The following is a 22023-nucleotide window of genomic DNA, read 5'->3' on the forward strand; positions in this document are numbered from 1 at the left end:
CAAAAAGTTTTTTTATTTGTTTATTAATATTTATAATTTTTCTGTTAATTATTTAATCGTTATTATTATATTAATCTATGATTAAATATTAACAAAAAAAAGCTAAGATTTGTTTAAAAAAATACTTTTAACGTTTTGTACTTGAGTTTTTCATATCACACTGAATGCAAATTTTGAATAAAATATATATTTTTTACAAAAAAAAGCTGAATAAAGTGATTTTAAAATAACTTCTCTTCACTCTAGTATGTAAAAAATAATAGATGAAACTTTTTTAATTTTTACTGACCTGAAAAAAAAACTAAAAATTCTCGGTTGCTAGCCAGATCTAATTAATTCGTCTTATTGAATAATTTGGACTATTTTTTAACTTAAAAATAATAGAATATTTTTTATTATACTCAGCACATTGATTCTAGCGTTTACGAAGCTCGGCTTTTGCCGTAGAAAAATTTTTTTTCGTTATCCGGCGCACATCAAGAATGAGATGGTTATAGAATAAGAAAAGTTAAAAGATATTCCACTGGTTTACAAGAAATTCTGCTAGAGGTCTGATTTAAATTTTGCATAAGTTTCTACGCGGTTTTTTTCTAATAATTACTATAATTATTTTAACAATTTATAAACAAATGATAAAATTTAGTAATTAATATGTTTTGGATCAATTAAACATAATTTTTATTATAGTAATTTAATTTCTTTTTTAATTAAAATCGATATAAAAGCAATGAATTGTTGACTTCTTGTAATAATTGACACCTGTTTTACCCAATAAAAAAATTACTTCGTTTTCGAGGCATTTTTTATAGACTTGCTAGAAGTAAATTTTTTATAGTTTATTAACTCGTCATCAATTAAATGAAGATCTTAAATTGTTATGTATCTGATATTGTTCATAATATAGGTCAACAAAATCTTGCTTCATGTGCGTTTAGACTGTGAAACGACTCAATTACCAGTGAGATAGAAAGAACTTATTTGTAAATCATGTCACTTTGGCGAGTTGTCATATCATCTCAAAGTAAAATAATATACAGTAATCATCCAAGGTATGGATTATTCTCTAGACATAATAAAAAAGACTCGATTATTACGAAGATATTAGATTTACTATCTTTCATTTTTGAGGTTAAATCAATAGAATCTTTAACAGTTTATCTAAAACGTGATTTGATTAAATGATTTAATTATTTCAATAGGGAAATTCTTTGGAAATACGTTTTCAAAACGAAAGGATCATTAGTTAACACAGTTAAACAAGAATTTTATTGTAATATAAAAAAATATAATGAAATAAGGCCAAAGCTCCAAAAAAAACTAACTTCCTCAATACATTTAGGACTTGGTGGACTAGGAGTATTTTCAACTTGCCTCTTTAAATGTCTCTCAAAACAAGCAAAATGTGAAGCTATTAATTTAGAATATGATATTAATGATTTACATGACAAGCAATTATCATCATTTAAATGGATCACCTTATTGAAGTATTTACTTCCTCACATTTGTTACTTGTTGGTAGCAATAACGGTGAGTTATATATAAATGATATATGATTATTATTAACAACGTTTAGAATCAAGTGTTAATTTTTATTGTTCAAATTTTATATTCTTTTATGCTGTTATGTTTACAGAGTGCATTTGTGGTTGCTATTTTAAATATTTGGATACCTCAAAGTGTTGGTCATGTTGTTAATGTTATAACCAAAGTTAGACAAGGAACCAATAATTATGATAATAATTTTTATACTAGTATTTTTCAACAACTTGCCGCTCCTGCATTTAGATTGGCTCGTATGTATTTAATTCAAGTACGTATATTAAGTTTCTTTCATAAAATAATCGTTAAAAAATTATTTCTGAATGGTCAATGCACAATTTTGGATTCTAGGCCTTTTTTACTTTTACTTACATTTATACTCTTTCTTGTGTTGGAGAAAGAGTAGCTATGCAACTACGTCAGGACTTATTTAAGTCTGTAATAATGCAGGACATTGAGTTTTTTGATAAGCATAGATCTGGTGAAATAATGAACCGATTAACAACTGACATTCAAGATTTTAAAAGTTCATTTAAAATGATAATATCTCGAGGGTTTAGAAGCTTAACACAAATTGTAGGATGTGTAATTTCTGTGATAATCATTTCACCACAACTTACAGGTGTTATGATATTATGTTTGCCAACAGTCATATTTATAGGTACTCTTATTGGTAGAAATTTGAGAAATTTATCTAATGAAGCACAAAGTCAAATTGCTAAATCTACTGCCGTTTGTGAAGAAGCCATTCAAAATATTCGAACGGTAAATTTTTATTTTATCATCTGTATTTTAATATACTATTCTATTTAACTTCTTAAGTTATCCACTTTTGTTAAAGGTTAGAGCTTTTGCTGCTGAAGAAAAAGAGTTAGAATCTTTTTCTAATGAGGTCGAATCCGCAGCAACATTATATGAAAGACTGGGTCTTGGAATCGGGCTGTTCCAAGCTGGAACCAATATATTTCTGAATAGTATCCTTCTTTCAACACTGTATTTTGGAGGTCACTTAATATCTAGTGGCCAATTATCTCCAGGTGACCTAATGGCTTTCTTGATGGCCACTCAAACGATCCAAAGATCATTGACGCAAATATCTGAGCTTTTTGGGACTTACGTAAAAGGCGCAAGTGCTGGCGTTCGAATATTTGAAGTGATTTGTACTTAATATCTTAATCAATATTGAATTAATTCAAATATCGTATCAATCAACTCTGAAATATTTTTTTCTTAATAGTACTTGGAGTTAAAACCTTCACCAATTATGACTGGGGGACTTAACATCGGAGATGAATTTGTTGAAAGCAATATCAAATTTGAGAATGTCACATTCAGCTATCCAACACGACCTGATGCTATTATTTTAAAAAATTTTAATTTAGACATCCCAGCTGGCAAAACTGTTGGTATTGTTGGTGCTAGTGGGCAAGGAAAATCAACAATTGCAGCTCTTTTAGAAAGGTGACATAATTTTACTATAATAATTAAACATTCATTTAAAAAATGAAAAATAATGCTAAACATAAAACTTTATTTTTCTCTCTTAGGATGTATGAAGTATCTAGTGGATCAATAAGTATTGGTGGTATAGACATAAAAACTTTAAACTCTAGCGATCTCAGACGTAAAGTTTTAGGATACATTGGTCAGGAACCAGTTTTATTTTCAACAAGTATTATGAATAACATCAGATATGGGAACGATAAGGCTTCTGATGATGATGTGAGATAAATTTTTTCAGTACATACAGTTGAAATTTATCTTAAAAATGTTGTAAATTATTATTTGATTTATCACTTATCAGGTTATTGAAGTAGCTAAAGAAGCCAATGCACACGAATTTATTGAAAGCTTTCCAGAGGGTTATTACACACAAGTTGGAGAGCGAGGTGCACAGCTTTCTGGTGGTCAAAAACAGCGAGTTGCAATTGCAAGAGCGTTGATAAAAAAACCGTCAATCTTAATATTAGACGAAGCTACAAGGTAATTAAAATATTTCTTTTAATTGCATGATTTCTGAAAATTTCGGCCTTTTATCAATTTATATATCGATTTTAGTGCCTTAGATTATGATAGTGAACGAATTGTACAAAAAGCTTTAGATCATGCCATGAAAGACAGAACCGTCCTGGTAATTGCCCACCGGTTAAGTACTATTAAAGATGCAGATATAATCGTTGTCTTAAAACATGGTGCAATTGTTGAAGTAAGTATTATGTAACCCCATTTACTTTTTTTATTTCTTGATAATTATTTATGTAATTTTTTATCAAAATTAATCGTCTAATAGATGGGCACACATACAGAATTAATTCAAAAACAAGGAGTATATTACAACTTAGTGAAGCAAGAAAAAGATAATGAAAATGAAATGTAAAATAGAAGTAAAAGAATGAAGTTAACTTAACAATTGTTTAAATAGAAATATATCAATTTAATATAATTTATATGATATTATAAATATACATATATATATATACATAAACTTATTTTGTATAGTAGAGATTCGTATTTTTCACAATTATTTCCATAATTTTACAATAATATCGTAATCTCTATCATAAAATACTTTAATTGATTTTTTAACCTTGTGATAAATTTGTTGTTTAACTCAATCTTCTTTAGTTACCAAAAAAGGTATTATATCATAGGTATTGAATCGAAGTCCAACCCTATAAAATCCAACTTGGCAAGAAATCCGGACGAGATTTGGATTAACAGGTATGCATTTGTCCATATAAAAGTTCGGCTAACACGTATAAAAGGTCTGTCTGTAAACACCCATTTACTTCGGACCTATCCTCTATGATTTCTTAAATAATATCTAAAAGAAAGCAAAAACATTTTTTAGACATCTCCTGGATATCATTCTGGTATCTCTTTTTTAGACATCATTTTATTTATCTAAAAATTAATCTATATCGCTATTTTTTTGATAAGTTTTTATAAAAAAAATAGTTAACTTTAAAAGGGTATAGAGTAGGCATAGAAAAGTTTTTTTTTCTAATTGGATCAAGACAGAGAGGATAGACCAATCTCTCTTCTCTGACTTAGATGATGACGTACTTGTATTAATGTATTGTAAAATATTTGTATGTCGCCATCTAATGACTATTAGACTAACGACAGTTTGTTAGTTAACAACGATTGCTTGACGATTAGATTGTTTATAGCAACGAGGGGAGAGTTTGTTTATCTCCAGTTTTTGACTGTGACCTGAGTTGACCGCACGGATTCTTACTTTTAATTAATTGCTGTCAATCATTAATAAACATTTTATTTATTTTCTAATTTTCCGAAGTTGTTATTGAGTCTTATTTTACATTTATTTTACAGTATGTATATTTTTTAGTGATGAAATATAAAGTTGTATGAAATTATATTAAAGAATATTGCTTACTTTAAAATATGTTAAAAACTTTTTCTTAGCAAATAGTTATAAACTTGGTGAAATCTAATACAGGCCTAAATCTTTTGACCACTAATTGAGTCGATTCGAATTTTCCACCATACTACCATCAAAACAATTGTAAACAGGCAGCGCTACAGTTGAATTTGTTCAACTGTAGCGCTGCCTGTTTACAAAGATTTGAGGTTAAAGTATTCATAAACAGCTGAAATTTCTAATTGTTTAAAATACATCGAAAACAACATTTAGTAATGTGTAAAATATTGTTATTATTCTTTAAAATTCGATATTAATAAGTTATTCTATTTTGACAAATAATAATGGACGATAATATAAGTAATATTTGTGTGGCTGAAATGTCAGAGAAATCACGAAAGATCAACACAAGATTTCATCCAAACCATGGCGAAAATATTATTCTTTATGATGATAATACTGTAGCTTATCGTAAAGCAAGTTTTGCAAATGCATTAACATTCAGTGAGAAACCTTTACAACCTGGAGAAATATTTCTTTTAGAAATTGAAAAGCATGAAAGAGGATGGAGTGGTCATATGAGATTTGGTTTGACACAAATTGATTTGAAAACTGTTGATAAAAATGGGTTACCCCAATATGCATTACCTCATTTAGTTGAAATGGGGTCTACTTGGGTATTTGCTATCACACAGAGCCCAAATATTTACTATAGTATTGATAGTAAGTGATATATGCATACTTTATAGATTAAAATTCCAAGTACTGGATAAAACATTTCTTATACTCAAATTAGAATTAAAAATAATTTTAACTAACCACATATTATTATTTCAGGTGGTGGGTTACCTCACCGAGAGAAGAAATTAATTACTGATGGAGTAACAGTACAAACTTCACGAGGAAGCATTCCATACACTTTGCTTAGGCCTAATACAGTTGGTCCATCACAAAACATATTACCTACAGAAACTGGCAGTCGTATTGGAGTCATGTATGTACCACAACCTGGTACAGATTTAGCAGAAATGCATTTTATTATTAATGGTGAGGACCAAGGAGCATGTGGAAAAGATATTCCTTATAAAGAAAAACCCATACATGCAGTTGTCGACGTGTACGGAACTACAAAACAAGTTAGAATTATTCAACTCTACGGTGGTGAGTTTCTTTTAAACATTGCATGATACATTAAACAATAGATTGATTATTAACTTCTTGTATCTTTTATAGTTTCCACGTTACAAAGTGCGTGTCGAGATGCTATCCTACAATACACAAAAAGAAATGCGGTAAATTCATTACCGTTACCACAAATGTTAAAGAAATTTTTATTGTATCAATCACAATGACATGAAAGCCAGTAATAATGCCATACTTCCTTTGCTTCAATATATTCAAGTGTAAAATAAAAAATCAGGCAGGTCCTTTTATCATAAATAAATTCATATACAAAAAAATAAGCTTAATTATCAATATTTAATCAATAATAAAAAAAAACTTATTGGTAATTCATTATCCAATATCTTTTTCAAAAAAATTTTGTAAATTATTGTATTTTGTAAGTTATATTTTATATTTATCTTTTTAATGTTTTTTAATCGATTAATACTTATAATTAATCATTGTAACTCATTAATTCACTATTTAAGAATAATAAGTTACCATAATAACGCCCATGTTTTATATTACTTTATTTTTCAAATAAATCAGAAAGTATCTAATTACGAAGAAATCTTTTTTATACCACTCAATTGTTTAAATTTAAAAAAATACTTTCGAATAAGAAATTTTAACAATTTCATTTATCAGGAACATGTAGTAAAACGATTAGCATAATAAAATACGTTAAAAAGACGATGAAAAATAAGAACCATCCCACAACAATAATAGTGTAGTTCCAAGAAGATTTATATGATTGAGTATCTGCATTGACAAGTTCACTTTGATCATCACCATCTTCTGCAATAATTGCAGATGCTTTCGAGTCAAGAACACTCCATAAAAGAATCTGTCCTGGCTTGCTAGTTACAACAAATAACATGTAAGAGTGAAGCCATGAAGGTGGTGAAGTCTTCAGCTCACTAAGTTTTTGAAGAAGACACGTTGCTATGAGAGCAATCGTCGAAAGTATAATTGAATTGTGATAAAAAATCACTAAAATAAAATAGAAAAACATTGTAAAATTCAAGAATTCTATTTATTAAAGTATTTAGTATATTTAACAAGTAGATTCATATAAAAAAACTTACTTATGTTAGGGATTGATGTACTGCTTAGTGGCGCTTGCCAATGAAGGCCTTGTAAACAGAAAAGATGAAAAAAAAAGTTAGTGCAAGCAACTAGAAGACGTTCTTTGGAACCTGGGTCAAACCATAGTGTTGTTAAAGTCATAACAACCATTACTAAAACAATAAAAAAGATATTGAAATTGTCGAAAAATGTATGAAAATAATCATTATTGATAATAAACGTACCACACATTGGAGTAATGTATACTCTCCAAAGTGCACTGTAAGCTCGTTCAACATTAAAATCGATAGAAACTGTTGAAAATTCAGTATCATTCTGATACAAAGATTTTCTTTTTTCAAAGCCGTAATTATCGGGATAAATTTTCCATTCAGGACTTGGATAAAAATGGATCATTACAATGGCAAATTTTTTCATGTTAAATGATATTTCATTATTATTGTGAGACCAAGAAGAAATTTGCAGACTACAATTTTGTTGATCAAAAGGCCAATATGTATAATCTGCAAGACATTTAAGTGCAAAAAGTACTGCTGGAACGCAAATAACATTTCCATCTTTGGAAAGAACACAATTTGTATAAGATACATCAGGTTGATATTCTCCATTGCCACTGATAAATAAATGAATATTAGAATTCGATATAACAACAAAGTAATCATATAAAAGTGTTTATTTTATAAATGTGTAGAAATTTTTTTAAATACAAATATAATTGTTATTATTTTAAACTTACGCGTTCTGAATTGAAAGATCGGGAGTCCAAATATCAGTACCAGGGACCCAAAGAGTATCAATATTATCAAAATCTTCTGGTTTCCATCTTAAATGTATATCTTTCCAGGACTGTAATATTTTATTTGATTGAAATAAAAAATATTAATTAATTTTATTAATAAATAAAAAAAATTTAACGGAAATCTGTATGTTATAAAAGGGTTTTTATAACGTACTTTATAAATAGTTTAAAAACTAAAACTTACAATATACACCCAAGAATGTAAATTCAAAGTGTGATGTGTATCATCCTAGACGAAATATTTTATGAAAGAAGAAAAAAATTATTAACGTTCATCATATTTTTAGATAAAATAGAACATAACTTCTGTTTAACTTACGAAATCTGCTAGCTTTGGAATGATAATAATACTGACATCAGTTTTATTTTTTTGACCATCAACAAGTGGCCTTACTTCAGGATCATAATCACAAAAAAGATGTCTTTTAAGACGGAGGCGAGGAAACTTCTCTTCAAGTAAATTACACGTTCTATCAGTGTAAACAAGACTCAAGGTTATGAGAAAAAATAGGAATACAAAAATATATTTAATAAATAACATGGTTGAAGAGTCTCGGAAGCAAATTAGTAACTGACGAATGCATCATGAAGTCGAAAAAACATTATCAAACGCCCCATGAAATTTGAGATTGCAGACATTTTAGATCCGACGCCCACTGATATTGTTTTTGTTTAAAATAGTAAAACATAATTTATTTTTTTTTATTTCCATAGTTGAATTATTGATAATAATTCCGATTGTTATTATAAATAACTACTGTATGATTAAGGGATTTGATGCTAAATAATTTTTATTCTTGTAGTTATTTAATTATTTAACATTGATCAAACTAGGCCAGAAAAGATAAGAGGAATTGACGATTGTTTTTAATTATAATGACAAGCGAATAATCAGTTTGCAAGAATATTAAATAATAAAGCCAAATTTCACATAAAATTTATAAATAAATATATTTTATCATTGACATACAAATAATAATCTAATTATATTACAAAATGTATTGATTAATTACTATCATGAACAAAAATACAAGTAATGCTAAAAAATATATCTTTCGAAAAAAGTATGATCAGAAGCTGGTAAAAGAACTATCAATAAAATAGCATAAGTTAAAGAGATTGTAACTAATGCTAGCCATTCTAATATATTAGCACATTCTATCCAAATATTATCTCTTTTATTACTTGTTTCTTCATTGTTTTCAGAATCACTAAGAATACGAGATTCTCTTCTATTTCCGAAATTTTTAACTCCAAGAAATTGGGTAATAGGACTGTTGAGAACAATTAAAACTGTAGAATAAATCCATTGTGGTGGTGGAACCTTAATTCCATAGATTTTTCTGAGCAAACATGTGAAGACGAATGTAAAAGCTGCAATTCCAAGTGATGATTCATAAAAGATCACTAAAAAGAGAATTCTTTTTATGATCTATTCGAATTATAATCAATAGAAATGACATAATTTTTTTTATATTTACGAATTTTAGGAGAACTGATGACTGCACTTGTTGGAAGGTACCAATGTAAATCAAATAGGCAAAGAATATGGCATATAAAACTAGTACTAGCTACTGCAATTCTCTCTATTGAGCAGGGGTCAAGCCATAAAGAAATTAATGAAAGTATCATAAGAACTACTGCTGGCGTAATATAAATTAAAGTATTTCTAGTTGGTTTTCTTTGGATTTCAACACTCAAGAAAACCATTGAATCCAATTCTGTGCGATATAATGATGAAGATTTGGTTAAATTTGATATTTTTACATTCCACTCATGACTTTCAATAAATTCATGCATTAAAATCTAAAAAAAAATCGACAATATTTGTTTATTTTTTTTTTTAAGTATAATCATGAAAATAAAGACTTACTCCTTCATTTCCAAATTCAAAATTAATTTCATCACTAAAGTGCATCCAAGATCCAAAATGAAGAGTACAATTGTGTTTATCATAAGGCCAATCAGCAAAATCAGCAGGACAATGAGTTGTATATACTTTAGCTATGGCACATTGAATAGTACCATTGCTTGATAAAATACAATCTGTTAAAGGAATAGCACTTTGATCTAAACTTAAATCTCCTCTAAAGAAAAACAAATAATTCAATTTTACTAACTGTTTATAGTTAAAATATTTATTATTCATCATATAAAACTTACGAATTAAAAACTGAAAAATCAGGAATCCAAATGTTGGAACTTTTTACATGAAAGATGTCAATGTGATCAAAATCGTCAGGGTTCCAATGGAGATGAACATCTTCCCAAGTCTGGAAGTTTATCAGAGTTTAAATTACCAATATTTCATAGTTTTATGTCAATTTATTTAATATAGTTTCATTTAAATTAAATATAGTTTTTAAAAAATTTTTAAGTACAATGAAAAATGAAAGTTCAATCAATTATTTACTTACAAGAATTAACCAAGTGTGAAAGTCTAAACTGTTGTCCCACTCATACTATAATTTTTGCATAAAAGAATTGGTAAAAAAAAGATATTTATTATATGCTTACATTTCTTAAATGTTAAAATAATACAACTTACAAATTCAATAAATTTAGGAATAAATTGAACTCCAATATTTAAAGTACTATGAGCATCGGTACTAGGACGGACATTGGTATCATAATCGCAAAATAAATGTCTTTTAAGTCTTAAAGATGAAGATTTACTTTCTATATCATTACAGGTAAATTCCAAACCTATTGATTTTCTATTATTGGTAAATAAAATAAAAACCAGAATAGTTAATTTGAACATGATTCTAATGAAGCATCACACTTCTAACTAACAAGCAGACACTTTTAAATGTTACCAAGAGATAATAAATCTACCAAACGCCCCATGAAATTAGATATGACTGTGAAATCTATAATGCTAGATTAATAACCAGTAATATAGATTTAATTAATCAGAAATTATTCTCGTAATTTTTCATCATCAGTTAGTGAATGGAATTAAAAAATAACTAACATTAAATAAGCAAGTTTGTTTATTTATACTCAATTACTTGATTTTAATGAAAAAAATGTTCGGGCTATGACTGAGAAACTCTTTTTTTTGTTCATCTTGGAAAAAATATTAAAATAATTAAAGTTATAGTGTTATAATAAATGAAATTTTATTCACATCTTCGTCTATGAATATTTTATACGGAAATGTTTAAAATCCATCCTTAAATTTAATAATTCATTTCTTTTTAGTTTTCAATGATGAAGGTAAATATTTATTGTATTGTCCTAATTTATCATTTTCATGTAAGCAGAGTATTTATTTTTCTTTATAACAGTCAGAAAAAACACAAAATTCGCTAAATGGAAAATATTTGTTAAAAATATAAATATCTTTTGTAAAAAAAAATAAGCATTGTTACAGTAAAATTACTTAAAAAGTTAAATGTTAATTAAAAAAAAATAATAAATACTAAAAGTAATAAAGTCGAATAAATTTCATTCAAAAACGAAATAATTAGCGCCACATTTATAAACAGTGGTGCCATCTGTATACATTGCAAATTAGTGAAAGAAATTTTTCGCACATGAGTACAATCTTTGAGAATTAATATTTTATGACTTAAATACGTCAGGCACGATAAGGAGTGTGAGCGGGCATGGATTCGTCATTAACTCGTTTCCGTCCTTCTGAAAAATTATCCGATTCGCACAAATTCATACACTCTATTTCTGTCGCGCGTGGGTGAATGAGGTTCTACAAAAACACGTCACGATAACTATTTTCGAACGTCCTTTCTGCGTTCCATCAGCCGTCGTCCATCGTCCTCGACACCTCTGAAAGAAGAGTAAGCCGAGGTTAGCTGGTGAGTTCTCGAAATATTCCCGAAAAATGATAAGACAACAGAGATAAAATTTCGAGAAATAATTAAATAGCTCATTAAAAAAAATAACAAAACTCAAAAGTTCCGCTGCAATAAAGTGTATTATCTAAATTTTTTAAATGCGATAAGCTCAAGAAATGTTAGTAAATTGATTTTATTTATGAAAAAGTAATGTCCAGTCAGTTATCTTGGACTATTTTAGAGTTTTCCCTTGTAAATTAGAAGTTTGTTTTCATTTTAAAAAACCGGTATATCAATGGTACAATTGTAATAAGAAAAAAGAGAAGGGGGATTGAGCGATGGTGGCTCAACCGCCAGAATTAGGAGAGGGGATTCGTACGCCGGCGAGCAAATTGTGTATGAGACTCGTGGCAGAGGGGTCAGTGTGAGAAAAGAACGACACAAATCGTTTTTCTGGGCTTGGCGGGTACGTTTCAAGTTTTAGGTAGTTGTCTACTCTTGTCTATTCGAAATTTTCTCTCTCATTTTTGTTCCCTGTAATATCGCCCCCTTTCAACCAACATCAGTTTCTCCCCCTCTTTTCATTCAATCGCCCTCGTGCCCTAGTATTCCATTGTCCATCTGTAAGTGCAATATCAGACGCTAACGAGATTCCGAGTCTTTCAAACAATTAGATAGCTGCGTAAACGTGATATTTTTTAAATTATTTCTATACATAACTGTCATTTAAATAAAAATTTAAATACTCAAGTACGATCTAATGAAGTTTTTTTTTACGAATTCGACAAATTATTATTATTATTTGATTTAAATTCAAGAAGTAATCAAGTGTCATTCCAAGTTTTGGTTTTGTCAAAGGAAGAAGACTGAACTACACGCGGAAGGATGAACGACATGGAAGCTTACGGTGACGGATACATGGAGCCTGAAGAAGAGTGGGAAAGGGAAGGATTACTCGACCCGGCCTGGGAGAAACAACAGAAAAAAGTGAGTGAAAGTTTTTTTTTATCAAAGGATTATTTGGTTGAAATTCGATTTTTATTCAACAAAAATCGCGGTTGAAAAATAATGATTACATGAGTTTTTTTTTATTACACCATTCTTTAAATACCTGTTTCGTTACGTACTGATGACCTTGACAAACGCGTGCCATTGTTTTTCTTTATAATTTCACAGCAAAAGCTTGAAGTGTAACTCGGTATCGTAAGGTATTTATTATTTGAGGATTCTGGTAAAGACATTTAGCTAATAGAGATAAGATATATATTTTATTAAGAAATTCTTGATATCATTGTCATGAATCTGTTTCACGGTCTTGAAAATGATTTTCAAATGTATGTAAAATTGTTGAGATTGCATTTCAGGTCAAGAACAAACCGACGAAAATGACGACAACGAGGGAGAATGAAATCTCAGAAGCCAAAATACTCAAAGACCATATCAAAAGTTTTGGCAACATAGTGAATTAGCTCGACTCCCCATGTCGACATTTCATCGAATTTTCGACTCAAACGATACGTACACACTTAAACAAGAAAGCCCTTCAACAAATATATTTTTGGACTTTAGAGCAAAAATAATCCTATGCTGAGTCAGATTTGTCGAGGTTACGAGCTTAAGATGAAATTTTTCTATTTTATTGTCACATAGTTTTAATAAATAATTTTTGTGATCAAGAATATTGTGATTGACACTTCAAAAGATTCGGTAAAAATCTTTGATGTAGGAAAATGCTGAAATACAACGAAAAGAATTTTCTTGAGTCATCGTAATTGCAATAGAATCATCAAGTACATTAATGAGTCAACTTTCAGCTGCAAGATATTAATTCAATCGTCTTTGATAATAGTACACATTGATAGTAATGAAATGAAAATTTTTAAAAAGTTGTCTATTTATAATCATCACAAAAGTTTAAATTAAGCTTGAAACAACTGACAAGAATATTACTTGAGTAAAATGATGTTAAAAAGTAATTATCGACCAGTTAATTACAAACATAACAAACAATATTTAGATAAGCGTTCATGTTGAAGTTTAAAAGAACCTTCGTAAATATTATATTCTTGACATTATCAGTTTTCTGAAGCATTCAAGTATGTTATAAAACTTGAAATATTCATTTTCTTTTTAATTTTCACAGAAACTTGGCTAATTAAAATCATTTTCATTGGCACTATCAAGACTAACTATTTTAATCACTTTAAAAGCGCATTAAGAAGAATAATATGCTTTAAATTAAAGCATCGAATGTCTCATAATACTTTAATAAGCTTAAAAAATAAATGGAAAGACGGATGAAAATTATTACTTATAAATAAATCCAAGATTCGAGACTGTATTGGCCTAAAAATACATACGAGGTCGACGATCCAATGGATATTTACTGAGAATTATATTAATAAGCTAAAGAAGCGATGAGATTTGAAAAAAAAAAATAGAATTTTAATCATTCGTTTGCATGACTTGCTTTATCAACAAATGAAATTGGTTTTTAATTAACTTTCCCATGCATTTTCAAGGTCACTGGCATACTCAATTATTGTCATCTATTATATTGTGATTGAGATGTGAAGGGCATACTGTTAGAGATTCGTCCAGAAAGACTTAACTTATGATGATGCGAGGATCGTTAACCTCTGATGGGAGCATGTTTAGGCCACGCGCCAACTCGGGTTGGAATCGGGTGACCCACTCTCTTAAGCTTCACAATGCAGTGACGATTGAGTAGAGATGATGATGTTGATGATGATAATGAAAGAGGTGGTAGATGATGAAGAAAAATATTCAACATCTCTTAAATGCCAAACTGATAAATATTCTAACTATTATTGTCTATTGTTATTGACTCATCAATTATTTCTAGTTAGTCTTTTAAAATAACGACTTTAAAAGTTATTGTCATGTTTCTATGCAAAATTTTTTTCGTTTCCGTTGCATTTTAGTTGAGTAAACTATGATTTAAACACTGGCTTCATAGCAGTTTAAGTTATTGCGTCATCAACGGCTTGTCTAAATGTGATGCCTATGTCTCACAAAAATATCTCTTCAGACCTCACTTACTCACTCAACCTGGGGCTAAAGGCTTGCGTAAACAAACTGATCAGAGAGTAAAGGATTATATATTCTGCTAAAGTTTATAATTTTGTCAACAATAATTACTTAAATAACCAAGTTGATGATGATGTTAAGCCAAAAAAGATGTTTTTTATTGATAAATTTCTAAGAAATATCTAGGAAACCGGAAGGGTGTGTACGAAAAGTAATTGTTTCCGTTTTGTCATATTGACTGGTTCATATAATAAAGTATTTGTCATTGGATTGTACGGAATTACTATGACGAAAGCATCGCAGAAAAAGAAAGACTTGGAGACTGGAAAATATTTAAGAGAGATAGAGTGAGAGGAAAAAAAAATATTGAGAAAGTCTGAAGATAAAACCGGCTGTGGTAAAACTCCGCTAGGCGAATGGCCTTAATTTTAAGCTAAGAAATCTTATGATAACCATGTGAGTGAAATTTATATCTTCATTTATTAATGAATTTTTGTAACTATTATGGCTTTAATCTATGAACTCATTACAGCTTGACATCATTTCTAATCGAACCAATTAGGAAACTATAAAAATCTGTATTAAAATATCTTACAGAGAAGAATTTAAAATATCACATAAACATTTTCAAGAATTATTTAATTACATGAAATAAACATGAAAAGAGTGCAGAAAAAGAAAATAAATTATCAGACGTCATGATTATACATCATCTTTATAAGTGCTTTTTACTATCGTTAAACAGCTGTTGAAGCACCTGCTACTTCCTAAATATGGTTTTTAAACAAAAGTACAAGTTACAATGAAATCAGGCTTCAAAATAACTGTAAAAAATTCAAGTAATTAATGAATCTCTGTGTTAATGAACTAAGAATGTAAATTATTAGCATATTTGTTGGTAACAGAGTGCAGTAGCGACAAAGACACAACAGATAAGCGTTCATGAAACAGTCAAGATGAGATCTGGGAGGTAGCAGAGCAGAGCAGAGCGTGCGGGAGGACTCTGAAGTTTTACAAATAGAACGTAGACCCGCGGGTTGGGGTAAGGGTGGGCTCATGTCCAATTTTGGATCGCGCGGGGCAAGTTTAAACCGTTCAGTATTAAGTTTCAAGCAATATTCCCTTGTCTAATACCAATTTCCATTGTATTAAAAGTATTTTTATAACTTGAAATCATTTTGCTAGACAGGCCATTAATTTCTCCACTTTTTCTTGTTTGAACTTTTTTTTTAATGAGTAACAGTGTCAAAGAATCAAATATTTTTATGAGTTTCTATGCTTTTAAACATTAACTATCTACTTGTTTATCTGAAATTGTTTTATTTTTATTGAAATTTCTGTCAGACGAAAATCAATTAAGGAAAAGAAACGACTTATTTATAACTTACACTTTAAAAGTTAAAAATGAGATGTTATTTGATTAAGTTGTATTTTTTTTACAAGAAAATAGTTAAATGTATTTATTTATCAATTCATTTGCTACTTTAAGAAAAACTTTCTTTGCGATAAAGTCGTTAAAGAGAAAAGAAAGTGTCAAATTTATGACATCTATAATCAGTAAATTCTTAAAAGTATTTTGAATACATTAAAACTACTTGCATCTATTCCCGTTAATTAATTACATTTGAAAAATTAACTAGTTGTATCTTTCTTAGTAAAAAGAGAACCAGGGCGCCACATATATATACATAAGTTTGTATATATAGTGTAGAAGGGATCGGGGTCGTTACTAAAATATACATTCAAGAGTGGCATTTAGAATCTAAAGTCTGAGATTATTATTTTTCCAACACCTACTATTATCTGAGATATCTAAAATATTACTAAATTATCTTTATGTGGAATCAACATTCATTGATAATATTTGCCAAAGGTAATAATAAATTTTTTAGTAATGATAATAATCATTTATCATGATAACATAGTCCAATTTGTCATGTGCTGAATGATTATAGGTAGAGTAATAATAATAATACTTAAAGTAATGATCGTACAAGCAAGAATGTAACACAGTTATAAAATCTATATACTTATGATAAAAAGAGCAGAAAGATAAGGTCAAGTATTGAGGCGACAATCCAAGCAGGAAATAGACCATGAATCGTCTCAACTTTCGTACATTTTGAAGTTTCAGCATTTTTTGATTGTGGAAATGTGCAGTCGTTGAATTTAATTTTATTCAAAGTAATATTTTTTGCATAAAAATTTTCTTTCTGAATTTATTAAAGAATATAAAAATTTTTTTTATACAATTTTAACAGCCTAAATATAACTCGAAAAAACATTGGAAAGATAATTTCATATCTGCTGAGTGCAAAAAGTAATTTTGAGTTTAATTCAAGTTCAGCAAAGTTGTAAAGAAAGAAATTTGCTTATAATAATGTTTTTACAGACATTCACAGCATGGTGCAATTCACATCTCCGAAAGGCTGGGACTTCGATAGAATCAATCGAAGACGACTTCAGAAATGGTCTGAAGCTTATGCTCTTGTTGGAGGTGATTTCGGGTGAAACATTACCGCGACCTGATCGTGGTAAGATGCGTTTCCATAAAATTGCAAACGTCAACAAAGCTTTAGATTATATTGCAAGCAAAGGAGTCAAATTAGTCTCCATTGGAGCCGAAGGTAGTTTTTAATACCTTTTAATAAGTCATTTATCTATCATCATTAACTTTTAATAAAAAATAACTTATTTTTGTAGAAATTGTTGATGGCAATTTAAAGATGACACTGGGTATGATCTGGACAATTATCCTTCGTTTCGCAATCCAGGATATCTCTGTGGAAGAAATGACTGCAAAAGAGGGTCTTTTATTATGGTGTCAACGAAAAACTGCACCTTACAAAAACGTCAACGTTCAAAACTTCCACTTATCTTTCAAAGATGGTCTTGCTTTTTGTGCACTTATTCATCGTCATCGTCCAGATCTCATTGACTACAATCGTCTAAGCAAAGATAATCCACTGGAGAATCTTAACACAGCCTTCGATGTTGCTGAAAAATACTTAGACATCCCACGCATGTTAGATCCAGATGGTAAGATAATGAATTATTTATTCCCTCTACCGTTATCACTATTATAAAATTTTTCGAACATTATTCAGTAAAAAACGGGCCTAACTGGAGTCATAATTTGTTTTAAAATAATATTTTATAAGAGTTCCGTTTCTAATTTATTACGATCAATAGATTTAATCAACACTCCTAAACCGGATGAAAGAGCCATCATGACCTACGTGTCCTGCTACTATCACGCTTTCCAGGGTGCTCAGCAGGTCAGCGCAGTGTCGAGTGTCATTTTGAATTGAATTAACCCCTAAATTAATTTTAATTTACCCCCTAATAATTAATTGAATAATTAATCGTGAATTACTTATAATTAACTTTTTGTTTTATTATATTAATTTATGATGTATTAATTATATTAACATAACATAATGTTGCTCTAACATGCATGGTTTTCAGTATTTTGGATTGTGATTTTTTTTAGATATGCGAAACACTGCAATGCCAGACGAAAGAGCAGTGATGACCTACGTTTCCTCATACTACCATTGCTTCAGTGGAGCACAAAAGGTGTGTGTTGCGTGAGTGACATTTACATGACTTTCAATGCGTGTCTATAAAAGAGAATAATTCTTTGTTGCTACTCGATCAGCTGCTGCATGAAGCATGTCAAATGATTTAATTTGATGATTGTTGACACGTACGTTTAATATGCAATGATAACTATATTAAAAAATTTTATTTTCATGAATTTTAGGCTGAAACTGCAGCAAACAGAATTTGCAAAGTCTTGAAAGTCAATCAAGAAAATGAACGCTTGATGGAAGAGTATGAAAGATTGGCCTCTGATTTATTGGAATGGATTCGACGAACTATGCCTTGGCTTGCTAGTCGACAAACGGATAATTCTCTTGCAGGATGTCAGAAAAAGCTTGAGGAGTATAGAACTTATCGTCGAAAACATAAGCCACCTCGTGTTGAGCAGAAAGCTAAGCTTGAGACAAATTTCAATACTCTTCAGACTAAGCTTAGGCTAAGCAACCGACCTGCTTACATGCCTACAGAGGGCAAAATGGTCTCGGATATTAATAAAGCTTGGAAAGGCTTAGAACTAGCAGAAAAATCCTTTGAAGAATGGCTACTTTCTGAAATGATGCGTTTAGAACGTTTAGAACATTTGGCACAGAAGTTTAAGCATAAAGCTGATGCCCATGAAGATTGGACAGCTGGTAAAGAGGAGATGTTAACTTCTCAACATTTCCGCCAATGCAAGCTTAATGAACTTAAGGCATTAAAGAAGAAACATGAAGCATTTGAGTCTGATCTCGCTGCTCATCAAGATCGCGTAGAACAGATTGCAGCTATAGCTCAAGAACTTAAGTAAGAATTCTTTTGAATAAAAAAATGAAGTAACAGATTCATTATCAAGGTTATTTCTTAATTCGATGTTTTAATTATGTAAATATTTATTTTAGTACTCTCGAATATCACGACAGCGCTTCTGTAAATGCTAGATGTCAACGTATTTGTGATCAGTGGGATCGTTTGGGAACTCTGACTCAACGTAGACGTCAAGCTCTTGATGAAGCTGAACGTATTCTTGAAAAAATTGATGTTCTTCATTTGGAATTTGCCAAGCGAGCTGCGGTAATAATTAACTTAATTTTTTTTACTAATTTTTTATTTTGTTATTTTCATATTATTTTGATAATTATTATTGTATTTAATAGCCCTTCAATAATTGGCTCGATGGAACACGAGAAGATCTTGTTGATATGTTTATTGTCCACACAATGGAAGAAATCCAAGGTCTTATGGATGCTCATGCAGCCTTCAAAGCAACTCTTGGTGAAGCTGATAAGGAATACAATGCTATTGTTGGTCTTGTGCGTGAAGTAGAATCCATTGTCAAGCAGTTCCAAATCCCTGGTGGTTTAGAAAATCCTTATACTACTTTGACAGCTCTTGATCTTACAAAAAAATGGAGCGATGTCAGGCAATTAGTACCACAACGTGATGGAACCCTTCAAGCTGAGTTACGTAAACAACAAAATAACGAACTTCTTCGAAGACAATTCGCTGAGAAAGCTAATGCCGTTGGACCATGGATTGAAAGACAACTTGATGCAGTTACTGCCATTGGCCTTGGACTACAAGGAACACTTGAAGATCAACTTCACCGTCTTAAAGAATACGAGCAAGCTGTCTATCAATACAAAGCCCATCTTGAAGAGCTTGAAAAGATTCACCAAATGGTTCAAGAAGGCATGATCTTTGAAAATCGGTATACTCAATACACAATGGAAACTTTACGTGTTGGTTGGGAACAGTTATTAACATCTATTAATCGTAATATCAATGAAGTCGAAAATCAAATTCTTACTCGTGATTCTAAGGGTATTACACAAGAGCAGCTTAATGAATTCCGAAGCAGTTTCAATCATTTCGATAAAAATCGAACGGGTCGATTAGCTCCTGAAGAGTTTAAATCATGCCTGGTATCGTTGGGTTACTCTATTGGCAAAGATCGTCAAGGAGATATTGATTTCCAACGTATTCTTGCTATCGTCGATCCCAATAATTCAGGATATGTACAGTTTGATGCTTTCCTAGACTTTATGACTCGAGAGTCTACAGATACTGATACTGCCGAACAAGTTATTGACAGTTTCCGTATTCTCGCTGGTGACAAGGTAAATTTTTGTTTAGATAGATTAAAAAAATTGATTATTAAAAACAATTATTTAACAAATTGATAATTTTTTTTTAGCCATACATCTTGGCTGATGAGTTAAGGAGAGAATTGCCACCAGATCAAGCGGAATACTGTATTCAACGAATGCCACCCTACAAAGGACCTAATGCTCAACCTGGAGCACTTGATTACCGCTCATTTTCAACGGCCCTTTATGGAGAATCTGATCTTTAAAGTATAAAGACTTTAAAAACCCATTAAGATCATTTTTACACATTTACATATCGACATAAACGTTGACAATTTCATTGATTTATAACAGAAAAAAATAGTTGAATTTAAAATCACTTCACCATGCATCGCTTCAATGCGTATTTTTAAGTACGCAAAAAGCTTCCATACGTCTAAAAATATTACCGTATGATGAATAAAATCATACCGATACATACGAATATTAGTCAATAACGAGCGCCTATTGAAGAATATAATCAATGCCATATTTGAGCCAAATATTTTTAATTGGTTTTGATAATTTTTTGAGAGAATCAATTAATTTCTATTATAACAAATTCTTTTAACATTTTTAAGATACATCAGTCTAATACGAGACTGAAAAAAAATATTAATGATATATAATGATAAATTTCATTAAGAAATATAAATCAAATCAATTCGATAATTTTTATTATAAAAAGTTTAAATGTGCTCGATAATCGAAATACGATATTTTTTTACATTTATTAGTAAAAAAAAACGGCATAAGAAAAAGTATACAAATAAAATGATTTTATTTAAAAAAATATTATAGTGGTTAATATAACGTATTTTATAAATCTTATATATCAAAATAATTATATTAAAGACAGTTGATTGTCTCTAGAGAAAAAGGAATGAAACAAATTTATTTATTTATTTGATTTATTTATTTGCCGATAATGAAGAATATAAAAGTCAATCTTGACAACGTAAACGAATGAAAAATAAAACTTTTTTTTTCTTTCGCAAACTATTTATTTTTATAATTATTTTTCAAAGCGAATGACTATCGAATCAGCTTTATACAAGCGTCACGTCTCGAAGTATATTTACAAAATATCCAAACTCGATCAACTATCAATCCATTAATTGTCATTTATATAATGCATTAATGATTTGTTTCCGACCTAGAATCATGTTGCAGCAAAAATGAATTTCCCATCAACAATGTATTATGGAAAATATTGAAATGAATGAAAATGAAAGTCAGATCAATTAATCATGTATCAGTCACAACACATTTACAATCTGTGAAAAGAGTGTTTTTGTTTGGCTTGTTGAAGCTTAATGCTTTTTTTAAAAAATAAATCTACTATCCTTAATGTCATCTCAAATGTCATATTGTTACATACCATCTTCTTCCTTTCAATTCCCAAGAAATGAAAAAGTGACGTTATCAAATAACACGTTCAAACGATAAATAAAGAAAGATGGAAACTAATAATAAAAATTAAAA

At 29.7% G+C, this 22023-nt stretch overlaps 5 protein-coding genes across 13 annotated transcripts; 3 read left to right on the forward strand and 2 right to left on the reverse strand.

The window, feature by feature from the left end:
• The first annotated feature begins 496 nt into the window (after window positions 1-496).
• On the forward strand, window positions 497-3966 carry LOC118075033 (mitochondrial potassium channel ATP-binding subunit). Of its 3 annotated transcripts, none has more exons than XM_035096626.1 (11): window positions 497-549; window positions 905-1049; window positions 1200-1527; window positions 1634-1810; window positions 1891-2304; window positions 2381-2692; window positions 2777-3000; window positions 3087-3261; window positions 3344-3522; window positions 3598-3745; window positions 3830-3966. In XM_035096626.1, the coding sequence occupies exons 2-11, from the start codon at window positions 988-990 to the stop codon at window positions 3914-3916; spliced, it is 2106 nt and encodes a 701-aa protein (XP_034952517.1). In that variant the 5' UTR covers window positions 497-549; window positions 905-987; the 3' UTR covers window positions 3917-3966. The 3 variants fall into 3 exon arrangements, with proteins under 3 accessions (XP_034952517.1, XP_034952516.1, XP_034952515.1); XM_035096625.1 differs by lacking the exon at window positions 497-549 and adding an exon at window positions 706-820; XM_035096624.1 differs by lacking the exon at window positions 497-549 and having other exon boundaries at window positions 744-1049.
• Window positions 3967-5103: 1137 nt separating this feature from the next.
• On the forward strand, window positions 5104-6577 carry LOC118075042 (neuralized-like protein 2). The gene is made up of 3 exons (XM_035096639.1): window positions 5104-5647; window positions 5762-6085; window positions 6158-6577. Exons 1-3 carry the CDS (start codon window positions 5269-5271, stop codon window positions 6274-6276), a joined length of 822 nt encoding a protein of 273 aa, XP_034952530.1. The 5' UTR covers window positions 5104-5268; the 3' UTR covers window positions 6277-6577.
• A 24-nt stretch (window positions 6578-6601) lies between these two features.
• Window positions 6602-8527, reverse strand: LOC118075040 (neuronal acetylcholine receptor subunit alpha-2-like). The gene is made up of 6 exons (XM_035096637.1): window positions 8296-8527; window positions 8161-8205; window positions 7914-8023; window positions 7402-7790; window positions 7177-7329; window positions 6602-7081 (listed from the first exon to the last, which is right to left on the reverse strand). Exons 1-6 carry the CDS (start codon window positions 8515-8517, stop codon window positions 6726-6728), a joined length of 1275 nt encoding a protein of 424 aa, XP_034952528.1. The 5' UTR covers window positions 8518-8527; the 3' UTR covers window positions 6602-6725.
• Window positions 8528-8998: 471 nt separating this feature from the next.
• LOC118075039 (neuronal acetylcholine receptor subunit beta-3-like) lies at window positions 8999-10748 on the reverse strand. The gene is made up of 6 exons (XM_035096636.1): window positions 10525-10748; window positions 10394-10438; window positions 10140-10249; window positions 9850-10063; window positions 9458-9782; window positions 8999-9383 (listed from the first exon to the last, which is right to left on the reverse strand). Exons 1-6 carry the CDS (start codon window positions 10738-10740, stop codon window positions 9016-9018), a joined length of 1278 nt encoding a protein of 425 aa, XP_034952527.1. The 5' UTR covers window positions 10741-10748; the 3' UTR covers window positions 8999-9015.
• An 810-nt stretch (window positions 10749-11558) lies between these two features.
• Window positions 11559-21243, forward strand: Actn (alpha actinin). 7 transcript variants are annotated; one of them, XM_035096617.1, is made up of 9 exons: window positions 11559-11797; window positions 12635-12763; window positions 17220-17454; window positions 17531-17866; window positions 18020-18105; window positions 18594-19216; window positions 19312-19483; window positions 19567-20529; window positions 20607-21243. In XM_035096617.1, the coding sequence occupies exons 2-9, from the start codon at window positions 12662-12664 to the stop codon at window positions 20763-20765; spliced, it is 2676 nt and encodes an 891-aa protein (XP_034952508.1). In that variant the 5' UTR covers window positions 11559-11797; window positions 12635-12661; the 3' UTR covers window positions 20766-21243. The 7 variants fall into 7 exon arrangements, with proteins under 7 accessions (XP_034952508.1, XP_034952510.1, XP_034952512.1 ...); XM_035096619.1 differs by having other exon boundaries at window positions 12639-12763; XM_035096621.1 differs by lacking the exon at window positions 11559-11797 and adding an exon at window positions 12091-12242 and having other exon boundaries at window positions 12639-12763.
• The last annotated feature ends 780 nt before the right edge of the window (window positions 21244-22023 follow it).

This window comes from Chelonus insularis, unplaced genomic scaffold (assembly GCF_013357705.1).
Source record: "Chelonus insularis isolate UGA/USDA-ARS -01 unplaced genomic scaffold, ASM1335770v1 contig_144_pilon, whole genome shotgun sequence".
In the NCBI taxonomy this organism is placed as follows: Eukaryota; Metazoa; Arthropoda; class Insecta; order Hymenoptera; family Braconidae; genus Chelonus; species Chelonus insularis.